Source organism: Gasterosteus aculeatus, chromosome 3 (assembly GCF_964276395.1).
Source record: "Gasterosteus aculeatus chromosome 3, fGasAcu3.hap1.1, whole genome shotgun sequence".
NCBI lineage: Eukaryota > Metazoa > Chordata > Actinopteri > Perciformes > Gasterosteidae > Gasterosteus > Gasterosteus aculeatus.
This window is the reverse complement of record NC_135690.1, coordinates 14,102,374-14,130,372: the sequence shown is the minus strand read 5'-3', so window position 1 is coordinate 14,130,372 and position 27,999 is coordinate 14,102,374. Positions and strand designations below refer to the sequence as shown.

At 42.6% G+C, this 27,999-nt stretch overlaps 2 protein-coding genes across 8 annotated transcripts; one reads left to right on the top strand and one right to left on the bottom strand.

Moving 5' to 3' along the window:
• Positions 1 to 3: 3 nt before the first annotated feature.
• rgs20 (regulator of G protein signaling 20) lies at positions 4 to 12,063 on the bottom strand. Of its 4 annotated transcripts, none has more exons than XM_078099540.1 (6): positions 11,930 to 12,063; positions 10,597 to 10,886; positions 4,673 to 4,839; positions 4,070 to 4,144; positions 3,734 to 3,968; positions 4 to 2,554 (listed from the first exon to the last, which is right to left on the bottom strand). In XM_078099540.1, the coding sequence occupies exons 2-6, from the start codon at positions 10,783 to 10,785 to the stop codon at positions 2,366 to 2,368; spliced, it is 855 nt and encodes a 284-aa protein (XP_077955666.1). In that variant the 5' UTR covers positions 10,786 to 10,886; positions 11,930 to 12,063; the 3' UTR covers positions 4 to 2,365. The 4 variants fall into 4 exon arrangements, with proteins under 4 accessions (XP_077955666.1, XP_040028278.2, XP_040028277.2 ...); XM_040172344.2 differs by having other exon boundaries at positions 10,597 to 10,999; positions 11,103 to 12,039; XM_040172343.2 differs by lacking the exons at positions 10,597 to 10,886; positions 11,930 to 12,063 and adding an exon at positions 6,160 to 6,534.
• Positions 12,061 to 27,882, top strand: atp6v1h (ATPase H+ transporting V1 subunit H). 4 transcript variants are annotated; one of them, XM_040172335.2, is made up of 14 exons: positions 12,061 to 12,159; positions 12,824 to 12,975; positions 13,915 to 14,014; positions 14,302 to 14,391; positions 14,642 to 14,755; positions 15,860 to 15,964; positions 16,896 to 16,955; positions 17,831 to 17,928; positions 18,788 to 18,980; positions 22,233 to 22,411; positions 22,662 to 22,787; positions 24,171 to 24,272; positions 24,589 to 24,702; positions 27,458 to 27,882. In XM_040172335.2, the coding sequence occupies exons 2-14, from the start codon at positions 12,872 to 12,874 to the stop codon at positions 27,525 to 27,527; spliced, it is 1,455 nt and encodes a 484-aa protein (XP_040028269.1). In that variant the 5' UTR covers positions 12,061 to 12,159; positions 12,824 to 12,871; the 3' UTR covers positions 27,528 to 27,882. The 4 variants fall into 4 exon arrangements, with proteins under 4 accessions (XP_040028269.1, XP_040028270.1, XP_077955664.1 ...); XM_078099537.1 differs by having other exon boundaries at positions 12,151 to 12,246; XM_040172336.2 differs by lacking the exon at positions 16,896 to 16,955.
• Positions 27,883 to 27,999: the final 117 nt, after the last annotated feature.

Sequence of the window (27,999 nt, the reverse complement as noted above, 5' to 3'; positions counted from 1 at the left end):
CTGTAAAATTATTGTGCTTTATTTTATCTTAATCAAAATGCCCACAAGTCATTATTTTCTTGGAGAGTAGCAGAAAAAGAAATGAAACCAAATACTGTAAACATTCACATTATTTGTTGTTTTTTTTAAATGTAATCTTCCCAGCGCAAAATAACACATTTCATATAGTAAACAGAAGAAGAAACAACATTTATAGGCATCGCTCCAAACCGGCGGCTTGGATTGTGTTTTGAGGTTGATCTGCTCGGTGTATCCATCAGCTCAAATTGCACATAGTAAGTTAAAGTTATTCTAAGACAAGTAGAAGTGCCACCCTGAAGAAGACGGGCTGGCGTGACGTTCCGACCAAACAGCCCCGTCCGTTGACCTCCTTTTGTCTTCAGCAAACAAAGACGTGTGGCGGTCACCCTCCGCCGTACTGTTTGGTAGCTCTACCAAAATGGGCCAGTGTGGTCACGACTAAGGAATCAAGACAAAACGTGTGATGATTTGGCCAAAGAGAGGGACAATTACCAGTAACCTGGCCTGATGCTCCGGTGACCACTCTTACGGCACAAGTCTGAAAACAACTGTTGCCCATGAGAAAGATGTCGTAAAATCGAATGTCAAGGCACTTCCCCACGAGAGGATCTTGTCTTTGAGTGACACGTTTGTGAGGCAACAAAGTAATTCAACTGAAACTATCAGAATACATTAACGTATTTAACACTTGGCAACTCCAATTTCAGTCGATGGAGACGCTCCCGTTGAACGCATCAACCCAATGGACGTGGTGGCTTTGGTGTTTCTGCTGAGTCCATTTCAACCACAAGTCACCTCCACACTGCAGGTGAGGTTTTAAAGTCAAGATGATGCACAGAGGACTCCACCAGGGGTCAACCAACGTCAACCTCAGACACTTCAAATTTACCATTCTGTGATGTAGCAGTCATTTAAAAAGAACGTCCCACGTGATAACCACATCGTTTTTCTGTTTTAATGTTCTAGTTATTGGTAAAAATCAATAAATTATTTGATCAAAAAATCAATACCACTCAGGTCGGTTGAATTTGAAGCTACAGCCGGTTAGCTTAGCCTAGCATTTGGACAGGGAAACTGGAAACGGCTAGCTAGGATAAAACAAACAGAATATCGTGTTCAAGCTTCAGAGCTGCTAAAAGGCAGATTCAGTCACCTTTGGACGGATAGCGGCTTCCTTCTGTTTCCAGTCTTTCTGCTAAGCTAGGCTAAGCTATCCAGCCTCTGGATGAAGCTCTACATTTAACAAACATTAATTTGGCTGAAATAGGGAAATTCTTAAATAAATGTCCACCTAAATTATTTTATGAAATTAGGTTATAAACATCCAAGAAATTATCAGGAAAGTACAAACCCATAAAATATAACTACATTTCTCCATTTTATGTAAATGACTCCACAAAAGAACCGAAATATAATTTTGAACTTGTGGGATTGGCAATAGATATCAATAAATAATAATTCTCTCTATCTCTTAAATAGAATTACTTGGGTTCTTATTTCACACTGTTGCATTGAGTAGGACTTGAATACAAAAATCTATCTTAAATTGGCAATATTCCATGGTGAAGTATAGAAAGTAGAAATTCCCTTTTATAATTGATTAAAGCCATCGTCACTTTCTCTCACTTTCCTGATAGGGTTAGCCCTAACCCTAACCTTTCGCTTTCTCAATCACACACATTCTTTTTTTACACAAACTGGAGTTGCCAAGTCACTGTCACAGGTACCGAAGTGTGAGGTTAGAAAACAAAACGGTAAAACCAAGGTCAAATCATACAGTACCCCACAAAGCTGCCTGCAAGTAGAGCTAACGCGTAGCCTTCGACTTGAGCTTTGATTTTCATACGCAGTGAATAGAACCAGGCGTTTCTACATAAAATACCCACAATTCCATTTTTACTATTTACAAACTCATAAATATATATGTATATATATATGTATGTGTATATATATAGTCTACAATAGGAATCATTTCCCCCCAAACGATCATACAAAAAAACAACAGACCATAAAAAACTCTCAACACAAATAAAATAAATTATTTCTATCAAAAGAAAGAAAAATTAAAACAGAAGCAAATAGTAATCATATTCCTTTGGAGTGTTTCGCTATGTTGATCTGTAGCAGTACTTGTGATGTCGAGCCCTCGGGAGTTTTGAGACCTGAGTGTCTTCGGTCGGGTGCAGATCACAATAGCACTGAAATCCCTGGGAGGGGCCAGGCCCGAGGCCGGGTTCGTGTAATCCTACACTGAACATACAAAGAAAATTTTAAAAAAGGGAATAAAGATGGGAGGGAGGGGGGGTGGATAAAGACAGTTATAATATCACAGGTCATCACCACCCTAAGATTCGGGGGACTGCTCTGACAGAGTGTTGAGCAGGTTTTTGTAGGCTGCAGAGTTCATGTAGCGGGGATACGAGTCTCTTTGCATTAGTGTGTAGATCTGCAGCTGGGCGTCTTCGAACGTCTGCAAGTTGGGTTCCTGCATGTTCCTGTTGATGGACTCGCGCACACGGGAGTCGAGGCTGACCTGGGAGTCAAGAACAGCGGCTTGGAATTAGCAAGAACGACAAGTGTGCATTCTCAAAGACGAACTGTCGAACGTCGGGTCTTTGGAGAGATAAGATCAAAATAATGTGTTTTCTTAGTGAGGGTGGGATGAGAAAATGAATACCACGGTCATGACTTGACAGCTGAAGCCCATTGGTTAGCTTAGCTTTGCACAAAGACAGTAAGTGAAGGAAACCGCAAGCTTGGCTCGGTCTAAAAAGTAATCTCCCCTAACAGCATCTCTAAAGATCAATGATTAAAAACCTATGCTGGATTTATTTAATCCATTGAAGAACAAAAGGACAAAAACATTGCACGGCTTTATGCGCTGAACGACTTCTTGGCCACAATGTGTAACTTTCCGTTGCCTCCTCTCGTGAGTCCAGAAACAGTCCAACACATACTTAGCATAGCATAGCGTAGCATAGCATAGCATAGCTTAGCGTAGCATAGAAATAGGTTTTTGTATAGAGCAAACAAGGAGATATAAAGTGTTAGAAATTAAGCTGCAGAGATGCTTGTTGATGGATTTTGTTACTTTTGGAGGGACAGCCAGGCTCGCTGTTTCGAGTCTTTTTGCTAAGCTAAGCTAACCAACTGTATATTTTACTGTACAGAGACAGGGTAGTGGTATCATTGGGGACACGCTAAGAACATGCCTGTGTCTAACAACTGATTTCAATATGTTACAATACCTTTTTAGCAACCGGTTCTCTTAGACACTCTTACCATGCAGTTTCTAACAACATGGATGATGAGATAGGACAAGTTAGCTCCATTCTTACATTCTGGTGATGCCTCCTATCTTATTACCCGTCCCTAGTTTTTCTTTGCTGCGGCTTACAAAGTCACGGCTCTGTGTCCTCTGCCCTGTTGGTGCAGCACACAGCAGCTCTGAGGCATTTTAATGTTGCTTGCAAGCAGATGAAAGCCACAAGCAGTGACTTTCTTGCGATACGAAGTCAATGGTTGCCCCCTTCGGCGTAAGCGGGATATATTTTTCACTATCTTTGAAATGAAATCTTCCCAAAATGTCAAAGCTTCTTTAAAGGGAGAGACTGAGGACATCGAAGGATGCTGAACACTTGTCAGATTTCATGAATTTTCAACCTTGAGATCCACACATTTTTAATAACACGGAAATCAGGAGCTGTCAGACCTCTTTAGGCGAGAGAATGGAGATGTAGTCCTCGTAGATGACACGAGCCCTCTCCTCTACTGGAGTCTTATTGGCGTCTTTGCTGAACTCCTCACAGGCCAACCAGAAGAGCATGTTCTCCTCGCTGAACTCGGTGCGAAGAAATTGCCGGAAGGCGTTCCTCCCCGCTGGGCAACACATTAGCTTGTCAAACGACTGCCCCCACGTGCGCACCTCCTCCAGCGTGGGCTTCGGGCTGCGGAGAGCGCGGACAACATGGGGGTGAGTGATTTCAACATAAACCTCCACACATGTGCTTAGTGGATTTGGCATTTTTCTGCAGTGGAATGCACTGACCAGTCTTCACAGTCTGAGGTCTCTTCCTTGACGTCATAAGAAGCCTTTCGGTTCCTTTCATCCCGGTCTTCATTCCTAATAGGAAAATAGGCAGATTATTAACTGCAATGAAGAATTTATTCATGTACATTATTTTGTCTTATCGTGCATGTTTTGCAATTTACATTTTTTTACATTCATAATCAATAAATGTCTCAGTCATTTTTTTAAGGATGTACACCAAAAAAAACTAAAAACTAAATATCTGCTGGCTTTCTTTACTCCTAGCTTAATGTTGGGTTTTTGCACACCATAAACTGAATATTCAAATGTATTTATTCATGTATTTCACAACTACTGTATAATTACAGTATATAACATATAACATATAACTACATAATAGTTATATGTTGCACGCTAAGCTTACTGCACTTATTTCACAAACTCCCATTGTCAGCAGATAGCTTACTGCTGTTTACATAAGGCTGCTGCAGGGTCTGCACGCGACATGCAAAAAATATCAAGAACATAAGACGCGGTAGCTCAGGCCGCGCTGCCCCTCGCGCAGCAGGCGTCGGCCGAGCTGCGCCACGGCCAGCAAGTTCTCGAGTGTGGAAGACCTACCAAGAGCAGCTACAGCAGCAGCACCAGCAGAAGCAACATGCATTGGAGCCCCGTGGGTTAGCCTGGCCCGGCTGGCCCTGCTGGGCCGGTGCCGTTCCCCCCGCTGCCGACTCCTGCTGCACCGACATCTGCCGCTTTCGCATCTCCATCCGCTCTGATCCCATGGGCTGCAAAGACAGAGGATCACGCTGCTTCATATCTCAGGAATTCGATTTCACTCATAGATGTTTTATCTTTTGGTAAAAAAAAAAAAAAATCCTTTGACCTAAAATAGCTTTGTATTATAACATTTTTGTGCGAGTGCCATAGAGATGGTAAGGCCAGCATTGTAACAAGACCAAAGACTGCTGTGACACCTTAACAGTGCATCCATCTTACTAACACTTTGATCAGCATGGTAAATTAGATCTATTTAATTTACCACTCACCAGTTGCCACCTACAGTATGCATGCGTGTCTGTATGTGTGCTGCTGATGCTCTCTGGCAGGAGCATGTGCTGGCATGCCCAGAGGTCACGCTGTTTGGAATGCTGTTCGCTCCATTCAGAGGGAAAGTATGGAAGAAGAATTGGCACCCACCAAGCACGTTTCAGACCCTGTCATCTCTCGAACTAACCGTATGTGCCCGTAGACGCTAAAACTGCATAAGTAAAAGGGATTGATTATTAAACAAGGGCTCACTGATCCTAATCCAAAATTTAAAACATCCCCTTATTGAATGCCTGAGTGTAAAAGTGCATTAAAAGGATTTGCAATTCTCACTGGAATCAAGTGGCGCACTGAATACACGTGGAAAATAATGTAAATATGTCTTTACTCGTCAGATGTCGTATTATCATGCACCCTCGGGCGACATGTATCATGTCCAGGGGAAATTACTGTGCTAAAATCTTAAATTGTGCATGGCTGTGACTCAGAATTCAACAGAATCTCCAGTAGGCCTACAGATACAAACGTGCTATTCTCACAGAATGACTTCTTGTCTGATTTTAACAAATGTGTCATCACCAGGTCAGACGCTGCCAAATCCTGTCATATCATTTATGTAACAAAGCTGTGTCGCTCGCAACACACACGGAATCGTCCGGCTACTACCTGACACACAAAAGGATGCTTTAAAAAAAAAAAATGTCAGGAGATTTAGTGCATGGGAGGGGGGCCCGAGGGCGCAGCTTGCAAATCTATAACCGCAGCATCGCTCTATCACAGCCTTTCAGTGCATACAATGCCATTTGGCCATTTCTAAAATGGACCCGCGCGCGCTCTCACTGTGATTCAGAGCAGGCTTCAGCTGCATATTTCGTGCGTCTTTGCCAAATGGCATATTTTACGCGTTTAGGTGTCGGGCACTTCAAAGCTTACACAATTGCAATATACGCTATGGGTTGACTATACACGATGAGGGAGGGGGGGGGGGGTGGTCGTACCCATTCAGAGGATAAAGCATGATAACACCAAATTAAATCGCTATTCTTATTCAATCTTACCGTAGCAGAAATGTGAACGACGCTGGGATGTAAGGGTTCCTGGGCGATTTTATCAGCAGAAACCATTGCATTAGCAACTCCCACAACACATCAATGGAAAGTGCCACCACGAAGAACCGTAGAGCTTCTTTGCCCTGGACAACCACCAAAAAAGACACTGCCTAGATCTGCTCAAAGCCCCACTGTACACAGCAAGACGGTGGCATGCCATTTAAAATAACCGGGAAACCCGGCCTCAAATGTTCCGCTTGCGAAATGTCCGCGCAAATGATTCATCGGTTTGCCACCAGTACTTACAATTTCACCATGTATGCACAGCGAGGAGAGGTAATTCTTTGCCTTGATTACATCCGATGGCACATAAGGCTCCCCCCCCCCCCCCCCCCCCCCCCCCCTCCGACCGGCTGCTTGGAGTCAGTACGCATGCGTCTCCTCTCCGGCTCGTAGTAGCCCAGTGAAGAGCTTAAAGCCCGACGGTCCGGCGCTGTTTTTTTTTTACAGTACGGCTCCTTCACTCTGCCTGGTACGCGACAAACTCTTGGAACGGGCTATCAAGCAGTGAAAGCTGCACGATAGCCGCTTATAATAAAGGAAATTGACTGAAAAGAAAGTCCTGCTCACCACACACACGCTTCCCTTGAGCTTTTGTGAAAATGGAGTCATTTACAAAACACCAAATATCCAGAAAATGCCCCCCTCCAAACAATAAAGCCATTGGCAACGTGCACCTATGCATGAAGTCGCTGTCTGTGGTGCTGAAACAGCCAGAAGCTGAGAGACTGAAGCAGTTCTTTCAACTAAGCCTCCCTGACTTCATCAACCAGCGTTACATCCTTTTACAGTGAGTTAAATGTTTGCACATTCCTGGCTGACCCATGCATAACATGCAACAAACTGTTTTATTTTTAATAGTTTATAAATACTGCAGGACTTTTAAATTCTCTCGTCACACACTTTCGTAATGACACCCATCCTCATACGCACACTATCTGGACCTTGAGTCTGAAATAAAAGTTTGATTGATTGATTGATTGATTGACACAATTCTGTCAATGCATACACAGCCATGCACAATGCACGCACGTAGTTGCTTTATCCAGAATTAAATGGACTACCCACGGACGGCAGCTGCAATTGAGTTAAAAGATAATGCACATTACATATTTTGCATTGCTTCACTTGATGCAACAATTTGTATCTGTTCTGTCCCTGTTGAAGACACAGGTTCACAGGTTGCTCGCGTCAAGGCATGAGTCGCATTTCAGCACCCAGTGATTTAGCCTAACTCTCTTGCAGAAGACAGGCAGGCTCCTCCGTCCTCTGTAATCTGCAGTACAGGTCTGATGTAGAAGACAACACTGCCATCTGAAGGCAGCTCCAACTGCAGCAATAATGTTATGTTTTCTCCTTGCGCATCGACTGACTCATACCTCCTCGATGGCCGTGTGAAACAGTCAAAAGCAAGGCTATGTTTGCAAGATACGATCTCTATAGTGAGATCTCTAATATTTGACAGGCTGGTGTGAGCATTAAACCCCGACGGATGCCGACTCAAGCTTTAGATAGTGATCAGGGTTTTCACACATCTATTTCAATGCAATGTGCCTTTATTAATGTATGGCGCAGATCATGATTTGCTTTGCAGAAACACCAGGTGGCGCTCTTCCTGTTCTACAAATGTGTAGGGCCATTTGTTATATTTTATCAAATTATCTGCTTAATTTACACCGATATTTGGGCAGACTGGGTTACATTTTTGGTCGAGATTTGTCTTTTCTGCACAATGTGACAGGCGGTAAAATACAAAACTGACAGAATTTATTTTACACCCTGCACAGATCTGCTGCAGTTCCCTTATGCTGCCTGTTGAACCATTAAGCACTCATCTGCTCTGTTATCTTGTCCCCCCAAAAAAAGAGAAAAGAAGGGAATTCTTTCCTGTCCAGATTAATTACTGCGCTGAACTGGGGCATGCCCTTCACATCCACACATCGTTGCCCCCCTCCGGAGATATGAACATGTGACTTTCTCCACAACACTTCATTTAACACCTTCCCCTGTGCTCATGTTATGCAACACAGACCCACAAATAGCCATGAGAGATTGATATAAACACGCACACACGCAAGCGGACACACGCAAGCAACAAAAGATGTTTTTACGCTGTTGTGATTTTGATGAGCACACAGACCTTTCCCTCAGAGAGCACAACACCAAGTGGAGGAGGGAGTCTGAATACACAAGGTCACACGGAGGAGTAGGACGCCAAAGCTTTGGGACAGGATGAATGAAGTGTTTTCTAGGTGTGATGAAGATGTTTCAAAGCATTGCAAAGCTTTGAGGAAAGTATAATAAAGTCTATGCAGATATGCACAGAAGACGAAGTGTTATTACCGCCTCGACGGATCATACGGGGTATCTGTGAGCATTTTTCAAGGTGAAGATATGGCAGAGATGGCAATAACTCTCCATTTGATTTGCATTTTTTCTAATGAATTTCCCCCAGGTGTGTTATTGGCACTGCTACTGTCAATTTAATAAAACACACTCCGTGTCTTAATCCCTGTAACCTAGTTACACAGTCATTTGTTTTTTACTTTAACATCATCACCCATCTCGCTCTTGGCCGTACTTCTGCATACAAACTGATTGTCCGAATTACCACCATCACAGCGGTAAACACAATTCTATTTAGCTGATTTAAAGACATTTTATAGCCTTGCAGGAGAAAACATTTTTATAGCTTGGCTGCACAGTATCCTGTTTTCCTGTATTCTATCTGACCTTTTTCTTGAAAGTTATCATTATATATGTTGTCGGGAATTGATTGTTATTATACTGCTATTTGATGTAACATTTATTTTTTTTATGGTCCCTCGAGAGGTTATTCAGTTTGCTACTGAAAAATAAAATAATAATGTGATAATAATGTATAATATATAATAAACTGTATAAATGATATAATAATGTAATGTCAAAATGACCTTTTAGAAACGAAAAAGAGTAATCCGTGCACACAGACAATACGACGCTCATCTTCAAATGTGCAGGAGGTCTTGGGACGGTCGATAGTTACAAAGGCTTTTTACAAGTTACAAGGCTCTGAATGTTTAGTTCTGTAATTGTAATTGACCCTATATCAACAAATGAACGGCATCATAAAAGGTCACGAGTTGTGGGCTTGCGTTGTGGGTAACGCAGGCGCCAGGTTTGTAAAATGAATGTGTGGAACCCTAAAGGACACCTGCAGAGTTAGATGCATCCATTTCTATTCTTTATTTTCAATTTGATATGTCCCTTGTGACCTTGTCTTCAAGGACTGCGAGGCTAAATTGATTTATTTTCATTCACACACTGTTGTGTTTCATATTCTCTTACTGCCGTTAAATTATGATCATAATGCTGAATATTTTGACTGTAATTCAACCAGATCCAGTTCTGCTCTCAGACACCTGACCAGGAAACAAATGTGTGGATTGAACTGAACTGACTCCTCTGTCCTCCCACTCAGTTATGGAGCAGTTTCTGCAGTTGCTCTTTTGCAATCCTCTCCTCTGTAAACATGAACACAGTCCTCCTCACTACGGAACGCTATCACACATCTTTAGTTATCCATTTAAAAAGAATAATTCTGCTGCCATCCACAATTTTAGGACTATTATTAATAATGACTCGATGTATTGTATTTTATTGTATCGATGTAACTAATGAATTGGGATGTTAAAATAGTCTGTCGGGTAGTTTGTTTGTTTGTTTGTCTGTTTGTGGCTGCACAACCAAATATAGATTTCCAATGACTGGTATCACACTATTTCAAGACACGCTATCTTCTTTTAATCTTCTTACGCCTCCTTCAAACACTAAGTAGGCTATTTCCCCACATCGAAGTTTGGCAGGAAGCAAAAGAAGCAGCTGGGGCTCAGAATACAGCAGTCTTGTTACCACAACAACAACAAACAATAATATTCAGAATGAGTCATTTACTGCAGCTGATTAAGAATAAAAATACAAATGTAATTTGATAGATATGAGGAGACATTTTGCTATGTGTAGACATGTGTAGCTCACAAGTTTACTAGGCTGTCAAACTTAACGATTTGGAGGGAAAACTTCAGCGACACACTTTTGTTTTTTCGTTATTTGTGTCGGCTCATTACTCCAACAACTAAGAAAGAAAACAAACATTTCTGAACTCATGGAGCAAAATAAAGTCAACAGTATGGTACAACTGTAGTTTTACATGAAGGGTGGTGACTTTTCACAGTTTTTTCTCCAAAATGATAAGAAGAAAAAGAAGAAGAAGAAGAAGAAGAAGAAGAAGAAGAAGAAGAAGAAGAAGAAGAAGAAGAAGAAGAATAGTAGTCATTCCTGATAACGATGCTTTAATCAAATACACTCATGCGTTTTGTGCGAATAAAAACTAAAACATGCTCTTACCTCAAGGCACACCATCTCCTGTTCCTCTGGGACCGGGTCATTGTAGGTCACTGGGTATCCAACACGACGCCGGAAGGCCCGGACAAGTCCCCGGATCCGCCGCCACATCAGGGCCTTGGTGTGTCTGATCCACCGCAGAGCAGCCGTGGGCCTGATCTCCCAGTGCCTCACCTCTCTAGCACATGTCATGCTCCGACTACGAGGACTCACTCGCCACGGGAGGCTCGAGTCTTTCAGGCGTCATAACAAATCCACTCTTGTTGCTCCTTTGCTCTATGTTGTTTCGACGCCTGTTCTGAAGCCCATTGTGTGGGGAAGAGAGAGAGCGAGAGAGGGAGCGAGAGAGAGAAAAAGAGGGAGACAGAGAGAGAGCGAGAGAGAGGCGAAAGAAGCATCCGTGACCCTGACCAAGAGAAGAGTGTTTACAAAGGAGAGGGCAGAAGGGGATTAGGACAATGTCCCCACTGGATGCAATCCTGATTCCTCTGTGCTTTACTGCGTCTCACCGGATTAGGCCAGATTAAGCCAGGAGGTCTTAGTGTCTGAGTGAGATGGAGAGAGGAGGTCTAGTGACAGACCTGGATTCATTTGTGATTGTATGCGCTCCTTGATGAAATCTCCCATGCTGTAGACTAGATTAAAACACATTGGTAATGGGAAGGAAACATATGGACGCGATCTACATGTGGCACCGCTGATATGTGCACTCTGTGGCGCTAATGTGTTTCACTGAGGAGCTTCTGGCGACGCGCTTGGTCGCGTTGCACATTACCGTCACAAGGACAAACACCGATCATAGCTCTTCTCTTCTCTACTTCTCTGATTGTTTTGGATTGACTGGAGTTTATTGAAATATTGAAAAAGAAGTTAGTTGACTATACAGAACTTAAACGTGTTACTTTTAATTTAATACACTAATTAGTTTCTTGTGTTTCTATAAAGTCCTGTTTCTACATGGACTTTAACTGTTTATAATTATTTCAATTTGAATAATAACTATTATAAGTATAGATATCGTTTTAATATATATGATAAGTGATATTGTTAATATTATTAGACAGTTTAATAACAAACTGACCATAATAATTCTCCAACATGTTTAAAAACACCGATAAAGTTCATCTCTGTTACCGGTGGTGGTGGAAAGTAGGCACAGTCAATTTTAAGCACTCAAACTTTACTCTTGTGTGTCTTTACTTTATACTGATTCTATACTTCTCTTCAGAAGAATACATAGTGCTTTTTATTGTACTATATTTATTTGATATATCACGATCGCTATCTGAGTGGTTCATTTTAGAAGAATAATGAGATGTACAGTACATTACAGTACCTTTCTGGTTTTGTTCGGTATTGATTTGAACTTGTGTTTCTTGGTAACACAAATGTATCATAGGAACTGTTTCCATTTGCGTGTAGTTTTGGCGTGGTAGTATTTCTGATATTAAAAGTAAAAAGTACTTCCCCATTCCTGCTCGGGTCAAACACGGATGCACGTGACTGTCACATGATGGACTGTGACGTCGTGTTGTAGTCAGTCAGCTGCTCGCTCGAGACGACCGGGTGAGTAACAACCTAACGTTAGATGAGTTTAGGTTACCTACGTCATCAACTACCAGACATATGTATATCGTTATATATATTGTTAAGGTTGGTGGGATTGACGTTGTCTCTGCAACGGTTGTCACATTTTCACACGGTGACCGAATGTATGCGAAGCTATGTTAGCGCAGCTAGCTTACGTTAGCATCATCAGCTTATTTAGCTAACGTTAAATTAGCTACTGCTTAGCTTACTGCGTGTCCTATTTGTCTTCTCTTTACGTCATAATTCATTCGTTTTTAAATGTATCCGTTATGTATGTGTTGTATTTATCTGCACGCCGTGACATAGGCACTGCGTTGCTTGATGCCAGAAAGACCCGTGATGCCATGTCGTGACATTGGATGAAGTTAACGTTAGTTAACGTTATAGTTCTCTATGACCTAACGTTAGCCCAACCGTGTTCTGCTTCAGCTGCTGTTCGTTATCGTTATATCATTTCGATTAACGCTTATTGAACATTGTAGGTAAATAGTAGGTAAAGTGAAATCCAGTGTAAGCCAACTAACCAGCTAACCAAACCCGTTTACTGTTCTGCACATAACCAGGGCATCATCTGCAACATTGCCTCTGATGTTGAGTCAGTGTGCTGATGCTCACTCGGTTGTTTTTGTTTTTCCTGCAGGTGGAGTTGGATTTGCTTACCTATACACTGTAGTGGATATATTAAAAGATGGATATCCGCGGGGCTGTGGACGCTGCAGTTCCCACCAACATCATTGCTGCCAAGGCGGCAGAGGTGCGAGCCAATCAGGTCAACTGGCAGTCCTACCTGCAGTGAGTACATCCCGTTAATATGTCACTCACTGGACACTCGACCAGGTGCACCTGTCCTGCACGCGACACAAAACCTCTCTGCCGTGAATTTATCTTCCAAGAAGTTGATACCTTTTCAGTCTTTCTGTTCAAAAGCTCTTAAATATATATAATGTCTTATTGAGGTTATGGACGTTTTGTTTTACTTGACTGATTACTATTGAAAGATGTGGTTTATTCTCTTCCACTTCATTTACTTGGTACATTCATTTATTGTTCCAGGAAATTTACATCGCATGAGAGGCTTCAGCACTACTTGGCATGAGATAGAAACTAAGCTGCCTATTTTGCTAACTAACTTGTATATTTAACATATAAAATTAAAAAAGAATGTTCTTAGACAAGTTAAGTTCTTTCTGGAAGCATCAGTGTAATAAACGCAGACCAACTAAGGCAGTTTCAAAGCAGCTCTTCTCTACCTCCTGTGTTGTGATTCACTGTCTTGGGTGCTACTTCCTCTTTTACACTGTGCAGCAGTCTTGTGACTTACATTATCACTTCTACAAATCATCTTAACGGCTTGATTCCTTGTCACATTTAGTTTGGATATACTTGCACATTTTACTATGACTGCCGTCCTCCATGTAACATCCATGGGGTGTTTTGTATTTACTAGAACTTGTGGTATTTACATTATTATGCGAGCAGCTCTTCCAATTACACACAGTATTCTAAAGCCCAGTCAGAGTGTCAGTGTACATATATGTTCTATATCTTGCTCCAATGACAAAGGAAAGGTTGAATGCCTAATTAATAATGAATTATTACCATTCACTATCTTTATAGGTTTCCTAACTTCAGGCATTGTTTTTGTTGTTCACGGTTAAGAATGTATAGGAGTAATACGTAATTGCGTAATAGTGTAGTAGTATTTTGCTATAATGGCTTGATGACTTGCAGGAGTCAGATGATCTCAGCCGAGGACTGTGAATTCATCAAGAAATTTGAAGTGGCCAATTCTGAGGAGAAACAGGTCATCCTTACCAATGAAGGACATCAGGTATTCCTTTTAAAGTTGTTTTTCAAATTGACCTTTAGTCCACAACCTCACCTCATCTGGCAGACAGGTTGCACAAAGAAGCTAAATAATGACATGGCTGCAAAAAAGGAAGCACAGGCATCTTCATCCTTATTTTCTTTTAGATTCACAAAAGCTGGCGCTTATGTTTTTAAATGATCATACCAAGTGGAAGGCCAGTTTACCTTTGGGCATTGTGCTTATTGACCGTGAGTTAGTTCTCTATTCATTCAATGGGTGTCTTGACTTTATGTATTATTTTTGCTCAGTGTGCAAAGACCTTCTTGAGCCTGATGGCCCACATCTCCAAGGAGCAAACCGTCCAGTACATCCTGACTCTGATTGACGACACTCTGCAGGTACATGGCTGACTTTGTGATATCCAACTGAGTGATTGCCCCTTTTAATGATGATGATATCACATTCTGTCAAAACTTATTTTACATCATCTTTTGGAATCAATTCCATTATATATTTGTTCATTTATAGAAACAAATGAATAGAAGGGTTGTGTTCCATGCTGCCAATCAATTGCTGTAGCATTGCACGAAAATAAGTCTTAACAATCTGTAGGAGCTCATCGACAATCTCAATTCATTTCTGTCTCAGGAGAATCACCAGCGGGTCAGCATCTTCTTTGACTATGCCAAAAAGATAAAGAACACTGCCTGGTCCTACTTCCTTCCAATGCTGAATCGTCAGGACCTCTTTACTGTCCACATGGTAAGTGAAGAAGTTTTAATATTACATGCAGGTGTTTTTCAGACTCATAAGGTTTCCCTGCTTACTGTTATTTGTGGCTGTCAAAACCCAGGGCAACTTTTTCTATTGCTAAATGTTTGCTCTCATTTAACAACATATGTGCAGGGTGGGATGGGAACTAGGTGGGAAAACATCTCCGGCTATGCATAAATCAGTAGCGCAATGTGGTATTTTTCAATTGCTAAAATGCATAATTTATCAAAAATTGTAGGAGTCTGAATAGAGAACAGGAAATCATATTTTTGCAGATAAGATTGTGTATTCTATTAGAGGTTTCCCAGACACCATTTTCCCCGGATATTACTTTCTAATCAAGGGAAGGCATCAATCATTACATAAAAAGAAACCTCTTTTTCCTCAAAAACGGCCATAGATGTAATAATTTCCTCCTGCCACCCTTTCCAGATAAAGGTTGACCACCCAATTAGACACTGAGTACTGTAATAGGTCAGCCACAGCTTAATTAGAAACACCAGCCAGATGGCATCCAGCGGGTGGGCATGAAGTGACACAGCACTTTAACTCAATCCAACTGTCCTGCTGACTCTCGTTTTTTAAATGATTGCTTCAATATTTCAAACATCCCCTCTTAGCAAGGAAGATATTTATGCAGACTTTGTTACGGTCTTCTCACAGAGCACAGGAAGCACTGCACAAATCATGTCACCGGTGATGTGGCTTCAGTCATTTTTGCACTTACATGAGGTTGTTAATGATCTATTATTGTCGGTCTTTTGGTGGGATTTAGCACAATATGAAACCGATTAAAGTACTTGGTATGTCCAACCTTTGTCCTGTTCTCCCCTCTTTATTTCTCCCTGGAATTTTAATGAAAGACGCTCGAATCTAACATCATTATAATCATAATTCATTAAATAAATATCAAAGATTTGTATTATTTGTATTGTATTATTGCCATTGCTGCCATTTTACTCATGAGTAAGAAATGCTATGCTGTGATTTCCCAGTGCAGTCAATTATGGCCTTTCAGTACATTTCTGCTGTTGAAAGACTTTCATGGACAATTAACAATATTAATTTAATGCGTCCCCCTTCCTTCGTTAGGCGGCGAGGATCATCGCTAAGCTCGCTGCTTGGGGCCGCGATCTGATGGAGGGAAGTGATCTGAGCTACTACTTCAACTGGATCAAAAGCCAACTCAGTTCACAGGTACGTCCATCCGGTCTTAAGGTGTTTCTAAAACTTCCCGCATAAGAGTCGGATTACTTTTGTTATTCATTTGAAGAGTCAAACTGCCTTTGAATCGGAGACATTGATTTTACTATTAAACAATTAAATAGTATTTTCTGTCTTAATGTATGTGAGGACTTTTAAAAGGCCATTCCTTTTGAAGATAAATAATGTTTTTATTTTTTTAGATGTGGACTGCATGCTTATTTGACATGACTGGGATCTGTTCTTTTGGTAGCATCAATACAAATCTGTGTCTGTACGCAGCAGTTTTTAAAACTTTTGATGAATTCATTATATTTGTCGTGTCTTGGCTTATTTATTTCTCAGCTGCTAAGCTTCAAGAGACATTATTTCTTCTTTTTGATAAAGTTGAACCCCTTCAGTTTTCTTCCAAAGGGTTAAATATCTTATCTAAACGGCCAAATTAGTGTTCCTGTAATGACGTTAGATCTTCCGGGCTCATGGTGAAAACCTTGTCTGAATGAGCTTAATGCATTTATTGGTATTGAGTTTGAGCAGCCCTGTTAGACCTTGAGAAATGTTGATAAGCGCCGCGCCGCGGGGGCTGACTTTGCCTTGGCAGTTGAATGTAGCAAACAATGGGCCGATTAAGCACCTGAATATTGATTCACAGCTTCTTCTGTGCTTCGGGATTGCACGCCAACATTTCTAAAACATCCGGAGGTGTTCAGATAGTCATGTTTTCGTCATCCTCTTTTGTTTTTAGACATTCTATGTCTTCGGAAAGTATTTTCTTGACCTATAACAACTTCTATCATTAATTCCTTTCCTCAACAGCCAGTGAGCATCCACTGTCGTGGTGATGCTTAGTTCCACTGTACCTGGGCTGAAAGCGATGCATTGTAAAAAATTGTGCACCTTTTTTGTTTTGTTTATCTCTCATTAGAACCTACATGGTACAGGTCCAGAAACATGCACAGGAGCAGGAACTATTTCGCCCAGTGAAGTGAGTATGAGTGAAGTGCTTCCTCGGGGTCACTTTGGCGCCTCGAAGAGAGCAAACGCCACACGAGAGGGTTTTTTTGCGAGCTGGCACCGTCCAGGTGTCACTGGACTCTCACGACTTCCATTTACGCTCCTTATCTCTTCCACCATGTTCTTGCATTCCAGTTGTTCATGAATAATTGCAGAATGTTGGAGTTCTGAGGGATTACCCGTTGAGACAGCATGGTGTTTGCTGCCACTGATTTGGTTTTAACAGGAGACATTGCATGCAGCAAGCCCCGTCTCCTTAATGCCGAATGTGCATGACGAACAGCTTTTCCTCTACGTTAGGATAACAAGGGGAAATTGGCACAGCAGCGGCAGGCTTCCATTTTATCTCACTCACTGCGTCGAGCAAAGCGCGATCATTCTGAGAAGTGTGCTCAGAAATCTATTGACATGAGTGCTGTCTGATAATTGGACGCCATCTTTTCTTCTGCATTTCCAGCCTGGTTACCTTCACTCCTCCACTCTTCTCTGCTCACTGCTGCCTGTTCCTCTCGCCGGACTTGTTAACGGATTAACGTGATCTAATTTCTCCTCTCTGCTTCTTCCACTCTAATCTCTCAATTTACATTATTCTGCTCAGGTGTGATGGGGCTATTGCTTTGTTTCGTACCATTGGGTCTGTAATCGAGCATGTGTGGAGGTGAAACACTAAAGATTGCATGTGCAATGGTTTTTGGACTGGCCTTCTTCCATGTGCTGTATCTGCTTGTCAACTACGGCACTAATCGTACTTGAACCTCTAACTTGCGTTTGTTTTTCCTAATTACACGGCCGAGGCTGCGTGACGCTTCAAACGCATTGAGTCAATGTTTGCCTCTTCCTCTGCAGAGCTCCCAGTACGTCCAGTGTGTGGCGGGGTGCCTGCAGCTGATGCTGAGGCTGAATGAGTACAGGTTTGCCTGGGTGGAGGCTGATGGAGTCAACTGGTGAGTGAAAGGTTTCTTCTTTTTTGTTCAGACAGTAGAGCGGTGACAGTGGGGGGGCGACTTTGCTAACAGACAATTTTCGAATGAAGTACAGCAAAGAAAAAGAAATAGCACACAGGTCGGCACTGCTTTTGTCATTATCAACAAACCCATTTCTCAAGACGGCAATAAGGAGAAGACAGAATCTAGAGCATCGCCCTCGACGGTTCATAGCGGGTGACGGGATCACATTTTCTTTTAAAAGCCAATTACTGCTGGAATAGAAAGTCGTGTACCTGTTAGTGCCCTTTTCAAAGAGGTAGATGTCCGTCCTTGTGGAAGCAAATTCAACTCTCTTTGTAAAAGTTGCTGCGAGTGCACTGAGATGGCTTGAGCGCTCTCTTTTTTCTCTGATGTGGGACACATATTGACCCTTTTGTGACTCTTTAATCTTCCCAACAAAAATCAATTTGTATCAAAGCTTCAAAGAGCCGCAACTTTCAGTCAAATTTGGGTGTAACGCTCCCAATTGTCGATCCTACAAATCGTTCATAAATCATTCACTTGTTTACTTGTTTCTTTCTTGACAGAGCTTTGCGAAACCAGCCGTACTGCTTAATTACGTTTTTATTTTATTCATGAGCACCACATCTCTGCACTTAGCAGCTATTTCTCAAACGCGTGACTCATTGTGCAGCTGAACTCATTAGTACTCTGTATTTTGAGCTACTCTTCCTCTATTCTCAATATTTATCTGAAATAATGGCTGAGCATCATGCATACACAGCTGTGAAAGCCAACCTATTTGACATGCGGTAGATGTGTTTGAGTGGTTTTTTTTGTATTTTTTTCATGATTGATATTTTGTTTTCTATTCAAGCATCACAGCGGTGCTGAGCAACAAGTGTGGCTTCCAGCTCCAGTACCAGATGGTCTTCTGTGTGTGGCTGCTGGCCTTCAGTCCTCAGCTCTGCGAGCAGCTGAGAAGCTACAACGTTGTGCCGGCACTGTCCGACATCCTCCAGGAGTCTGTCAAGGAGAAGGTCACTCGAATCATTCTGGCTGCCTTCAGGGTACGTGGAGAAGTTTTCCCTCGGACTCACAACTCTGGAGTGCCACTTTTCACTGAAAATGACCGCACTGCCTGAATATCATGGCTATGGGGGTTGCAAAATAAATCTTGCAGCCCCCATATTTGAAGCTGAATTATGTGACATTAACATTTGCTACATCATTATGGCATCTCCAGTATTAAACTGTAAAATATCTAAATGGGCAGAAACACAACTGGCTTTCCAGCACTGTTGTCTTTCAGGTACACGTTTGTCAACAAAGGCCCCGCTAAGAGAAATATTTTACTGTAAATGAGGTCACTTGGCAGGTTGTCACCAAGGTTTGTGGACTACTGGTCTAAAAAGTATTTTTATTTTTGGAAAGTTTTCAGGCCATATTTTCATGCATTTAAATTAGGCGAGCAAAGAGCAAAGTAAAGTGACAACTATTTTAGCAAAGACAGATGAGCAACCCATAAAGCAACAAAGCCCATAAAATATTCATAAATCCAATTTATGATGCTGCGGCCCTTTCATCTACGTACTGTGGCTGTTAACAACTGCCATTGAAGATTTAATCTACTGGTTAGAGCTGCTTTCTGGACTCGCTCTGTTGGTTTGGGTTATGAATTCCCGATATTCTACCCTGATAAAACATAATTAACGGCAGAGGCCCCATTATTTGACATTCTGTAAGGCTCTGAATACTAAGGAGCCCAGTGAGTCTGACGGGGCACCAACAAACGTCTGCAACATCTGGGAATTCAATTGAAAATCAACGTGATAACTTCCAGGTCTTCAGAGGGCCCATTATTGTACTCTGGAAGATTATAGAAATGAATGCCATGTTTTCCAATGTTGAAGGTGACACGTTGTGCTAATTTTCACGTTCATATTTGTATTTGGGGTTTACTTACACGTTAAATGTTCAAAAAAGATATTATGTTCTCTTTAAACCCTTCTAGTGAAAAAGCTTTTGACATTTATTTAAATTGAATACAATGCATTTGTTATTCATGTCACCGCATTGACTAATAATTTAATATTATAATATTTCTATATATTCACGGAAAGCGGTAAACGGATAGTTTTTCACCGAGAGACGTGTGCACGGAGCGAGCAGAGAAGCATCGTCGGGAGGAAGCACTTCTGCTCCACGAGCACAGGCGCAGTTCAGTCAGCACGGGGTACTCGCAATCTCGCAACCCCCCCTACCCCCCGCCGTGCGCTTTCATCTCGGCCACGCCACACTCGCTTTTAGAGATGACTTTGAAGACGGGGATGGAGTAGACTGCAGCTGAAGTCTCAGCTCCGGCGGGGGGGTGGGGGGTGGGGACCAGTAGTCATGAACACCAGGAAAACGCATTAATGTGTGACCACGAGGAACGGAAACCTTCGCACTCTCAGAGCCGATCCCGTAATGCGCTTTGACCTTCAGTCTGCAGCCCTTCACACGCGCCCGCTTCCACCGTCAGTCTAGCCCCTTCGTCTGCATTCAACCATCGTTGGATTAGATTTCTAATTCAATGCTTGATTCCCGCACTAAACAACGCAGCAACAGGCCGCAGGTGATGCAACCTGCTGCTTTGCTCCAGTTCTTTCTTTATTTTGCCTCCAGCGAACACTTTAACGCAGTCAGTTCTTCCTCAATACAGCGGTCCGTTTGTCGGAACCGTCTTGTCGAGTAATTAAAGCACAGCTTACAAGAAATGTGAATCTTTTGAACGAAAAGCCTCAGTGACGTTCTCGCCCTTCGTCAGCGACCCCGCTCCCGGCACAATGGCGTGGTGATCGCCTGTGATTACATGATTGAAACATGAGCTCAGACCCCAGCGGAGGGGAAGTTCGAGCTGATTTTCTTAAAAGACGGTATTTAGTGTTGCTTGTGTTCCGTCAGCGTGATGAATAGGCTTCTGTATTCCGGATGACTACCGTGGACGTGTCTTTTGTTTACTGGGAGGAATTGTTTTGAGGATATTCGTACTGTATTATGTTTGCCTCAAAAGACGTGCGTGTCTTCCCCCTCTGCATCTTTTACCTCTCAGGCCAGCAGAGCTGTCACATCAAGCCTTGGTGGATTTGCCCGTGACAGAAAGGCGCTCTGTTTTTAATTGGTGGGAGAAGTTGGTAGTTTGGTTCAACTAATATGTTGCAGCTAATTAAAACCCTGCCGTGCAGTGGGGGGAGATTCTAAGACGTCTCGGCGTTTAGTGGGTTTCCCTGAGGGCTTTCAACTCAGCTGAGCGCGCTTGACGTTGCGTGAGGGGAGCCGTGTTTTCGCTCCGTGCTGCTTATAATGTGTCATCATCCTGATTTTGAGGAAGTGGGGATTGTCAGATGTAGTAGGACATTTTTCCTTTTTACAGAATAATTTAAAAAAGTAATTCCATAGTGTTCTCAGGGTTGCTGTTTTCCCTAATGGCCTAATTATGTAAATGATGGGCTCACCACATGGGACTAGCAATGTTACTTAAATTAAGCAGACCATCTGGGAGACCTTGAACACATCCTCAAAGGCAGCACCGCTCCTAATGTCACGTGTTTGCCTTAACTTCAGTCAGGAAATAACTTTTTGGAAAAACACATGCTGCTCAGTCACGCTGCAGAATTTATTTTTTTTAGCACAATGCTTTCAAAAGCTGTAACTATTTGCGCCATTTTAGAGGGATTTCTTTTGCAAAATATATATTTGCAGTAAGTTGTAGATATGTTCCCAAATATTAGGTGGGTTTGTTCGATCTCGGTCCCGCTGCTGAAGCTTTTATCTTGTGTTCCTCAAATGTCAACGGGTCATTTCCTCCATTACGGCAAACTGGGTTTCTTTGTCCAGATATTTTAGTCACATCGCTTTCACCTTGTGTTCTTGTTGCATCTCTGCATTTATTCCCTTCACACATCAACACCTGGGATTGATTACTGGGCTGAGGTGGTCATAACTTGTTGGGGCACTAAGTGTTTATTACAAGTGTTTATTACAGTAACGCTAGATTGTTGTTGATATTCTAGTATCTTTAATGAATTGATTGCACAAATTTTCTCATGTCATTTTCAACGGTTCTTTTGAATCCAAAATATACTTATATATAATATATAAGCCACGAGTATTGATTTTTTCTGCTGCTCGAGTAGTAGAGACTTTTGCTCATTGATCGAGTTGCATGACTATTGTTGCTTGTTTTCTTTCAGATCCGGTCAAGTTGCTCGCTCCTGACTGGGGAAAAAAAATAAATGTGCAACGTCTGTCCCTCACGCTGTTGTTGTTGTTTTTGACAGAATCTCCTGGAGAAGTCCGGGGAGAAGGAGACTCTGCAGGAGTACGCCCTGGCCATGATTCAGTGCAAGGTGCTGAAGCAGCTGGAGAACCTCGAACAGCAGAAGTACGACGACGAGGACATCACAGAGGACATCAAGTTCCTGCTGGAGAAGCTGGGGGAGAGCGTGCAGGATCTCAGGTACCCGCGAGTGCTTCTACTCAGGGAGAGCGCATTGCAAAGGCATTGCAATATTCTGTAAAAGGAAATGCTTGCAACAAATATTTCAGTGACCTTCAGATGATATTTGAAGGGGTTTTCTTCTGTGCCTGTGCATCTCTGCTCTTCACCACAGATATCAGATAATGGATTTGAAGAGTGACCCCTGGACTGTCCTCTCAGAAGCAACGCATTCATGTACTATGACCTTTTTTATTTTTTTTACCCACAGTTCATTTGATGAGTACAGCTCTGAACTCAAGTCCGGCCGCTTGGAGTGGAGTCCTGTGCACAAGTCGGAGAAGTTCTGGCGTGAGAACGCCGTCCGCCTGAATGAGAAGAACTACGAGCTGCTCAAGTAAGACGAGGCATTTATTGTCGCGAGTCACAAGGGGCACAAAATAGTGTGAGCAGAAATGTGACGTCAGTGTGTTAGACAATCACCTTCATTTAAGAAAGAAAGAAAGGGATGAAAAGACATGATGCCATTTAAAATGATTGGTTGGATAGACAACAGTTGAATATAAAAATGTGTTTGTTAAGGATGTAATACTGTTTCTCAATTTAAAAAAAACATGATAAAGATATTGGTTTAGAAAAAATGGTGGTAATCTCAGGTCCTACTTCTAATCATCCGGAATCAGGAACATTTATTGCCAAAATATTGTTAGACATGAGTGATTTGACATGGCGGTAAGTGCATAAGACAGTAACATGAAAATGGCATGTTCAATTTACAAATTTACAGTTTAACTCTAGAGGAAACTGGATTTTTCTCTTGTGTGTGTCGGTGTGTCTAATCTAAAGATCGAAAGCAACTCAACACCCATTTGTATCTGTTCTTTGTTATTCGAGTCACACACACTGTTTGGGCTACTGACATTCTGTAGGACGCCGTTCTGACCTACTCATAATCTCAGTCTCATCACTGATCCTTCCGATCCATTGCATCGACCAGAGAACATCTAATTTCTCAGCAACTCTTCCAGTTTTTAATTCTAGTTCTTCCCTCCTACATGTTTAGTCTTCATCAAAAAATTGCCGCTAATTCGGTGCTAACCACATTTTCCTGTAAAACTCATTTCTAAAGCTTTTATTTTTCGAGTGGCAAAATCAGCCGACTCAGCCCAACTTGTGTTGAGTCTGTGCTGTGCACCCGGCCTGGTGTTCCACCTCTCTTCCCTGTGTTGTCTTCAAGGGAGGGATACAAACCCTACATTTGATGAATTGTCTGGATTAAGGTCCAAACCTGACTGCAATCCCAATTTAATGCAAGCCAGACCTGCTCACCACACCTGCAGATGGGATCCCAGTATGAGCATGATCAGATCTGGGGGCGCACCGACTTGACAGTTATCACATCCTGGCATGATCAGACGGCGTAACCACGGCCTCTGTTATTCGCTCAGGCGTCATATCAGCTTAATTTAGCCTCTTTATTCGCCCGAGTCCCCCAACTCACCCACGCTTTGTCCCGCTTTGACCCCAGAAGTCTCACGCATTCAGACTCCCTTTGTTGTTTGCTTCCTCAGTATTAAATATACATTAACCTTTGCTTTCAGGCGTGTCAGTGCGTTTCTACATCACGCGCTTTGTCAGCGAACAAAATCGCAGCTAATCTATTTACTTCATGAAGCTTTCCGTGAAAAGTCTTTTGTTTTCAAACATCTTAGAAATGCAATCAGCCTATTGACGCTTCGCCATTCAAATGCCTCTTATTTGTTCTCCCTTGCTTGAATAGGATCCTGACGAGGCTCTTGGAGGTGTCGGATGACCCTCAGGTCATTGCAGTGGCAGCTCACGATGTTGGAGAGTATGTGCGGCATTACCCACGTGGCAAACGGTAAGGCCTGCTGCTATGGAAACTATTCCATACGTAACATTACCGCCGATCCTGTACTTAGAATTAATGTCCTTTTCTCTGGTAACAGCATTTACTGCATTATACAATTCACTGTGCCTGTTTTCTTTCCTCTTCAAAGCACTATATTCTTTCCCGAGGGCAGTGACCCGTAATTAGATACATAGAGCATTTCTGTCGCGCCGGTTTCAATTACCTGGTGCCGGACCACCAAGTGACCTAAAATGTGAAAATGGTCCCAGTTACCTGTGTGGATAAAGGCTCCCTCTCATTGTTCCTCTCATTCCTCCCATTTCAGGGTGATTGAGCAGCTGGGTGGAAAACAGCTGGTGATGAACCACATGCACCACGAGGACCAGCTGGTCCGCTACAACGCCCTGTTGGCTGTGCAGAAGCTCATGGTCCACAACTGGTAGGGACACGTTGGCAGCGCCGTTCATGTCTTGCATCCAGGTGTCCGTACAGTTTGAGTCAGTCCAGGCTCTCTGAAATCCAATAACTACATGTGCATGTAAATGACGGAGTGCTCTGCACACTCTGGCGTGTATTTTAATTTATTTTGGCTGATTAGACGTCCGCTAAGGTTGAATTTGGGCGTAGGCATGCTGAAGGTTATGCAGGGTTGATGGACTGTATGCTGATAAGATTGTTAAAACCTGCAGGAGATTCAAAGAGACGTCACTCGAGCTCCGTCTGTGCACGTCCACACGGCCTTAAAAAGACTTGCTTGTATGTGTTTATTACATCAATGTTCGGTTATATACGGTTTAAATGTGAATATGAAACTTCGACCAGCTCAATTCATTAACAACTAAATAGGAATCCTTTTAGAAAGAAAAAAGAAAAGATAAATACTTATTTTCCCCTTCAAAATGCTCTTATAAAACCATCACAAATTCAATATGCTTTGCTTTAACAGTGTTTTACTTCAGATTTAATGTTCGGGCTCCACTCCTCACATTTTGTTGGAGCGCGGAGACTCTACCTGTCCATTATCGCCGTGTGTCTCTTGGGACAACCGCATTGCTTGGAAACACTAAAGATCACCGAGCTAAAGAGTGAAAATGTGTTTGTTTTGCTGCCACTATCTAAAAAACACACTCTACTCCCTGAGCAACTTTGGATGGAGGTATTGTGTTGGTTATCATACTGTAGTGCTGTTTTCATACCTAAGTGACCTTAATGTAATCTGTGTGGTCACTGACGTGTCGCACAAAAGGTTTTCAGTACCGTGAGGAGAGAAAAGAGCAACAACCTGAATGCTGCAACGTCTCCTTCAAGACCGATTTTATTTGAATTTATTATCACATCTTGAGGCTGAAGAGTCCGATGCACAGAAATGCAAATGCTGGGATAATTTACACGAGTTATTTTGAGAGATCTTTTTGTCTTAGAACATATGCACCGTCTAAATGTTGAATCCCACGACTCCAATCTCCTGTTGTTTCCTTTAGCTTCTCGTCCTCATAAGCGCTGAATCGGCCTCTGATGAATCGAGCCTCGCGTGTTGACAGGCGTCTCTTCAGCCGTGCTCACGCGCCGCCACAGTGATTGATGTGCTGAAGTGAAGTAGCGGCTTCGAGAGAGTCAGTGGAGGAAATGCTCCAGCGTTGTTGTCCGTGTTGGTTTTCTTCCTGCCGGTTAGTTCACATCGACAGGACCTACTTTGCGAGGAGGGCGGATGTTGGAGGTTATTTGTCAAACAAACATCAGCGTGTGAATGCTGAATGAGGAAAACACTGAAGTTTTTCTATATATATATATATATAATCTTTGGAGAAGATGAGGTGTCTTTCACCCACAAACGTTAAGATGTTTTTGCAGCAGCTCACCTCGAGTGGGTCGCCTCGCTGTTGTCTTCTCTTCCTTACTTAGGGAGGCCCTGCTGTCATGACAACGGCACGGGCGAAATGAAGAATCTACTCTTTATCGAGGTTTAAAGTTCGTGGAAGTTGTGATAGAATATAACCGTTGCTGGTTTACGGACGGAAGCACGCTCCTTTCTGCTAAAGCCCACGGCTCTCATAGTACGCAGGTACCTCTGACTATTTTATTCAAACCCTCTACGTGTTGCATTAAGTTCAGTTGTTAAGAAATAATTCTATCTTACAGTGACTCAACTTGAAAGACAAAACCCCTGATTGTGATCGACTCCCATTGACCGGTGCCATCTTTTAAACCAGATCATTGCTCTCCACAGTGTTTCCCCAACCGTTGTGTCAGGGGGCGGTTTAAGGATACACAATATCGTGTTGTGTTTAACCTCCACTTGCTGTGTAGGTATCGTGTCGTGCAGCCGGTCGTAGATCACATGCCGCTGCAGAGGGATGAGCGAGCCTCCATCACTCGGTCTCAGCCTCCCAATTATGGCCATCTGCCTTTTTAATGACTCCCCCTTCGTCTGAACCAACATCTAGCTGCCATGTGCAGAGCAGCTACAGAGCAATTCTGATCACTTCATAGAACTGGGTACATTTCTGTGGTCGATGTGATATTTTTATTTTCTCTTAGATGAGGGAATTCTTCACAGAGAGTTTGTTTTAAGAATCTTAAAACACGTAGTCTTCGAGTTCCTACTAATCAGTGACGATGCAGACTGTTGCCTTAAAAACTTTGAGTTTTGTTTTTTCTTTAGTTGAGATTTGTACCAGAGACAAAAATTGGAAGCCTGCAGAAAAGTGAGGCTGTTTTCTGCTTTCTCAAAAGTCCAGCCAATTTGTTGCTCTGCAGATAGAAGTTCTCCAGTGATGTTTATCAGAACACTGGTTTTATTGTTCATGGAACGTAATTTAAGGAACATAATTTGCATTATCAGAATGTATTTGCCAGCTTTCATTTCTGTCCGTTCGACTCAAAGCTGAACTCTCAATCTCACTGGTGGTTTAGGTCGTTCATTTAATCTGAACAAACGTCTACACCGTGAGATCGTTTGCACCAGAGAAACCAGCTGCAAAATATTAATTGTTGAACTATTGTTACCACGGCAACGGAGCCATGGTAGCGGTTTCCCTCCCTGCTTCCAGTCTTCGTGCTAAGCCAAGCCAAGCTAGCGGCGCCCGTAGCTTCTGTCAGTCTGCTAATCGCATGATATGTGCAAATAAGCAAATAAATGTTGTGTTGTTTTGTGTTAAAATGCACGGTGTGATTTTTCGCCCTCTCTTTCGCAGGGAGTACCTGGGAAGACAGCTGCAGTCCAGCGATCAGCAGCAAGCTCCGGCTGTGGCGGCCCGCAGCTGAAGTGCTCCTGCGCACGTGTGTTCGTGCGTTACCGTGTGGGTGACCGTGTCCTCTGGATGTACTCTAAAAATCAGCCGTTCATTTCGTGTAATGAATTGAAAATTCCAGCGGTATAGTCCCCCCACCTCTCACTCTCCTCCTCCCCCCTTCCATCCGCTCCCCAAATGATCCTCGATGTTGGTTGAGTTGCCTGTCGTGCTCCGTGTCGTGCCCTCTCAGCGAGGTGATGTGTGGTGATTGAAGTCGCACTGTGCGTCCGTGATAATGTACAAAAGCGAAACTTATTTAAGTCGTACCTGTAAAGCCTGTGTGTTTGTGTGTGTGTGCGCCCCAATAAAGATGCTATCTATGGTGACAAGTTGTTAACTGAGATTGGGTTCATCTTGACCTTCATGAATATAATATTTCTTTTTCCTTTTCAAGTGTTTTGTTGTCGTGTTTGCTCTGATCTGCCTGCGGTCTGAAGTTGGAT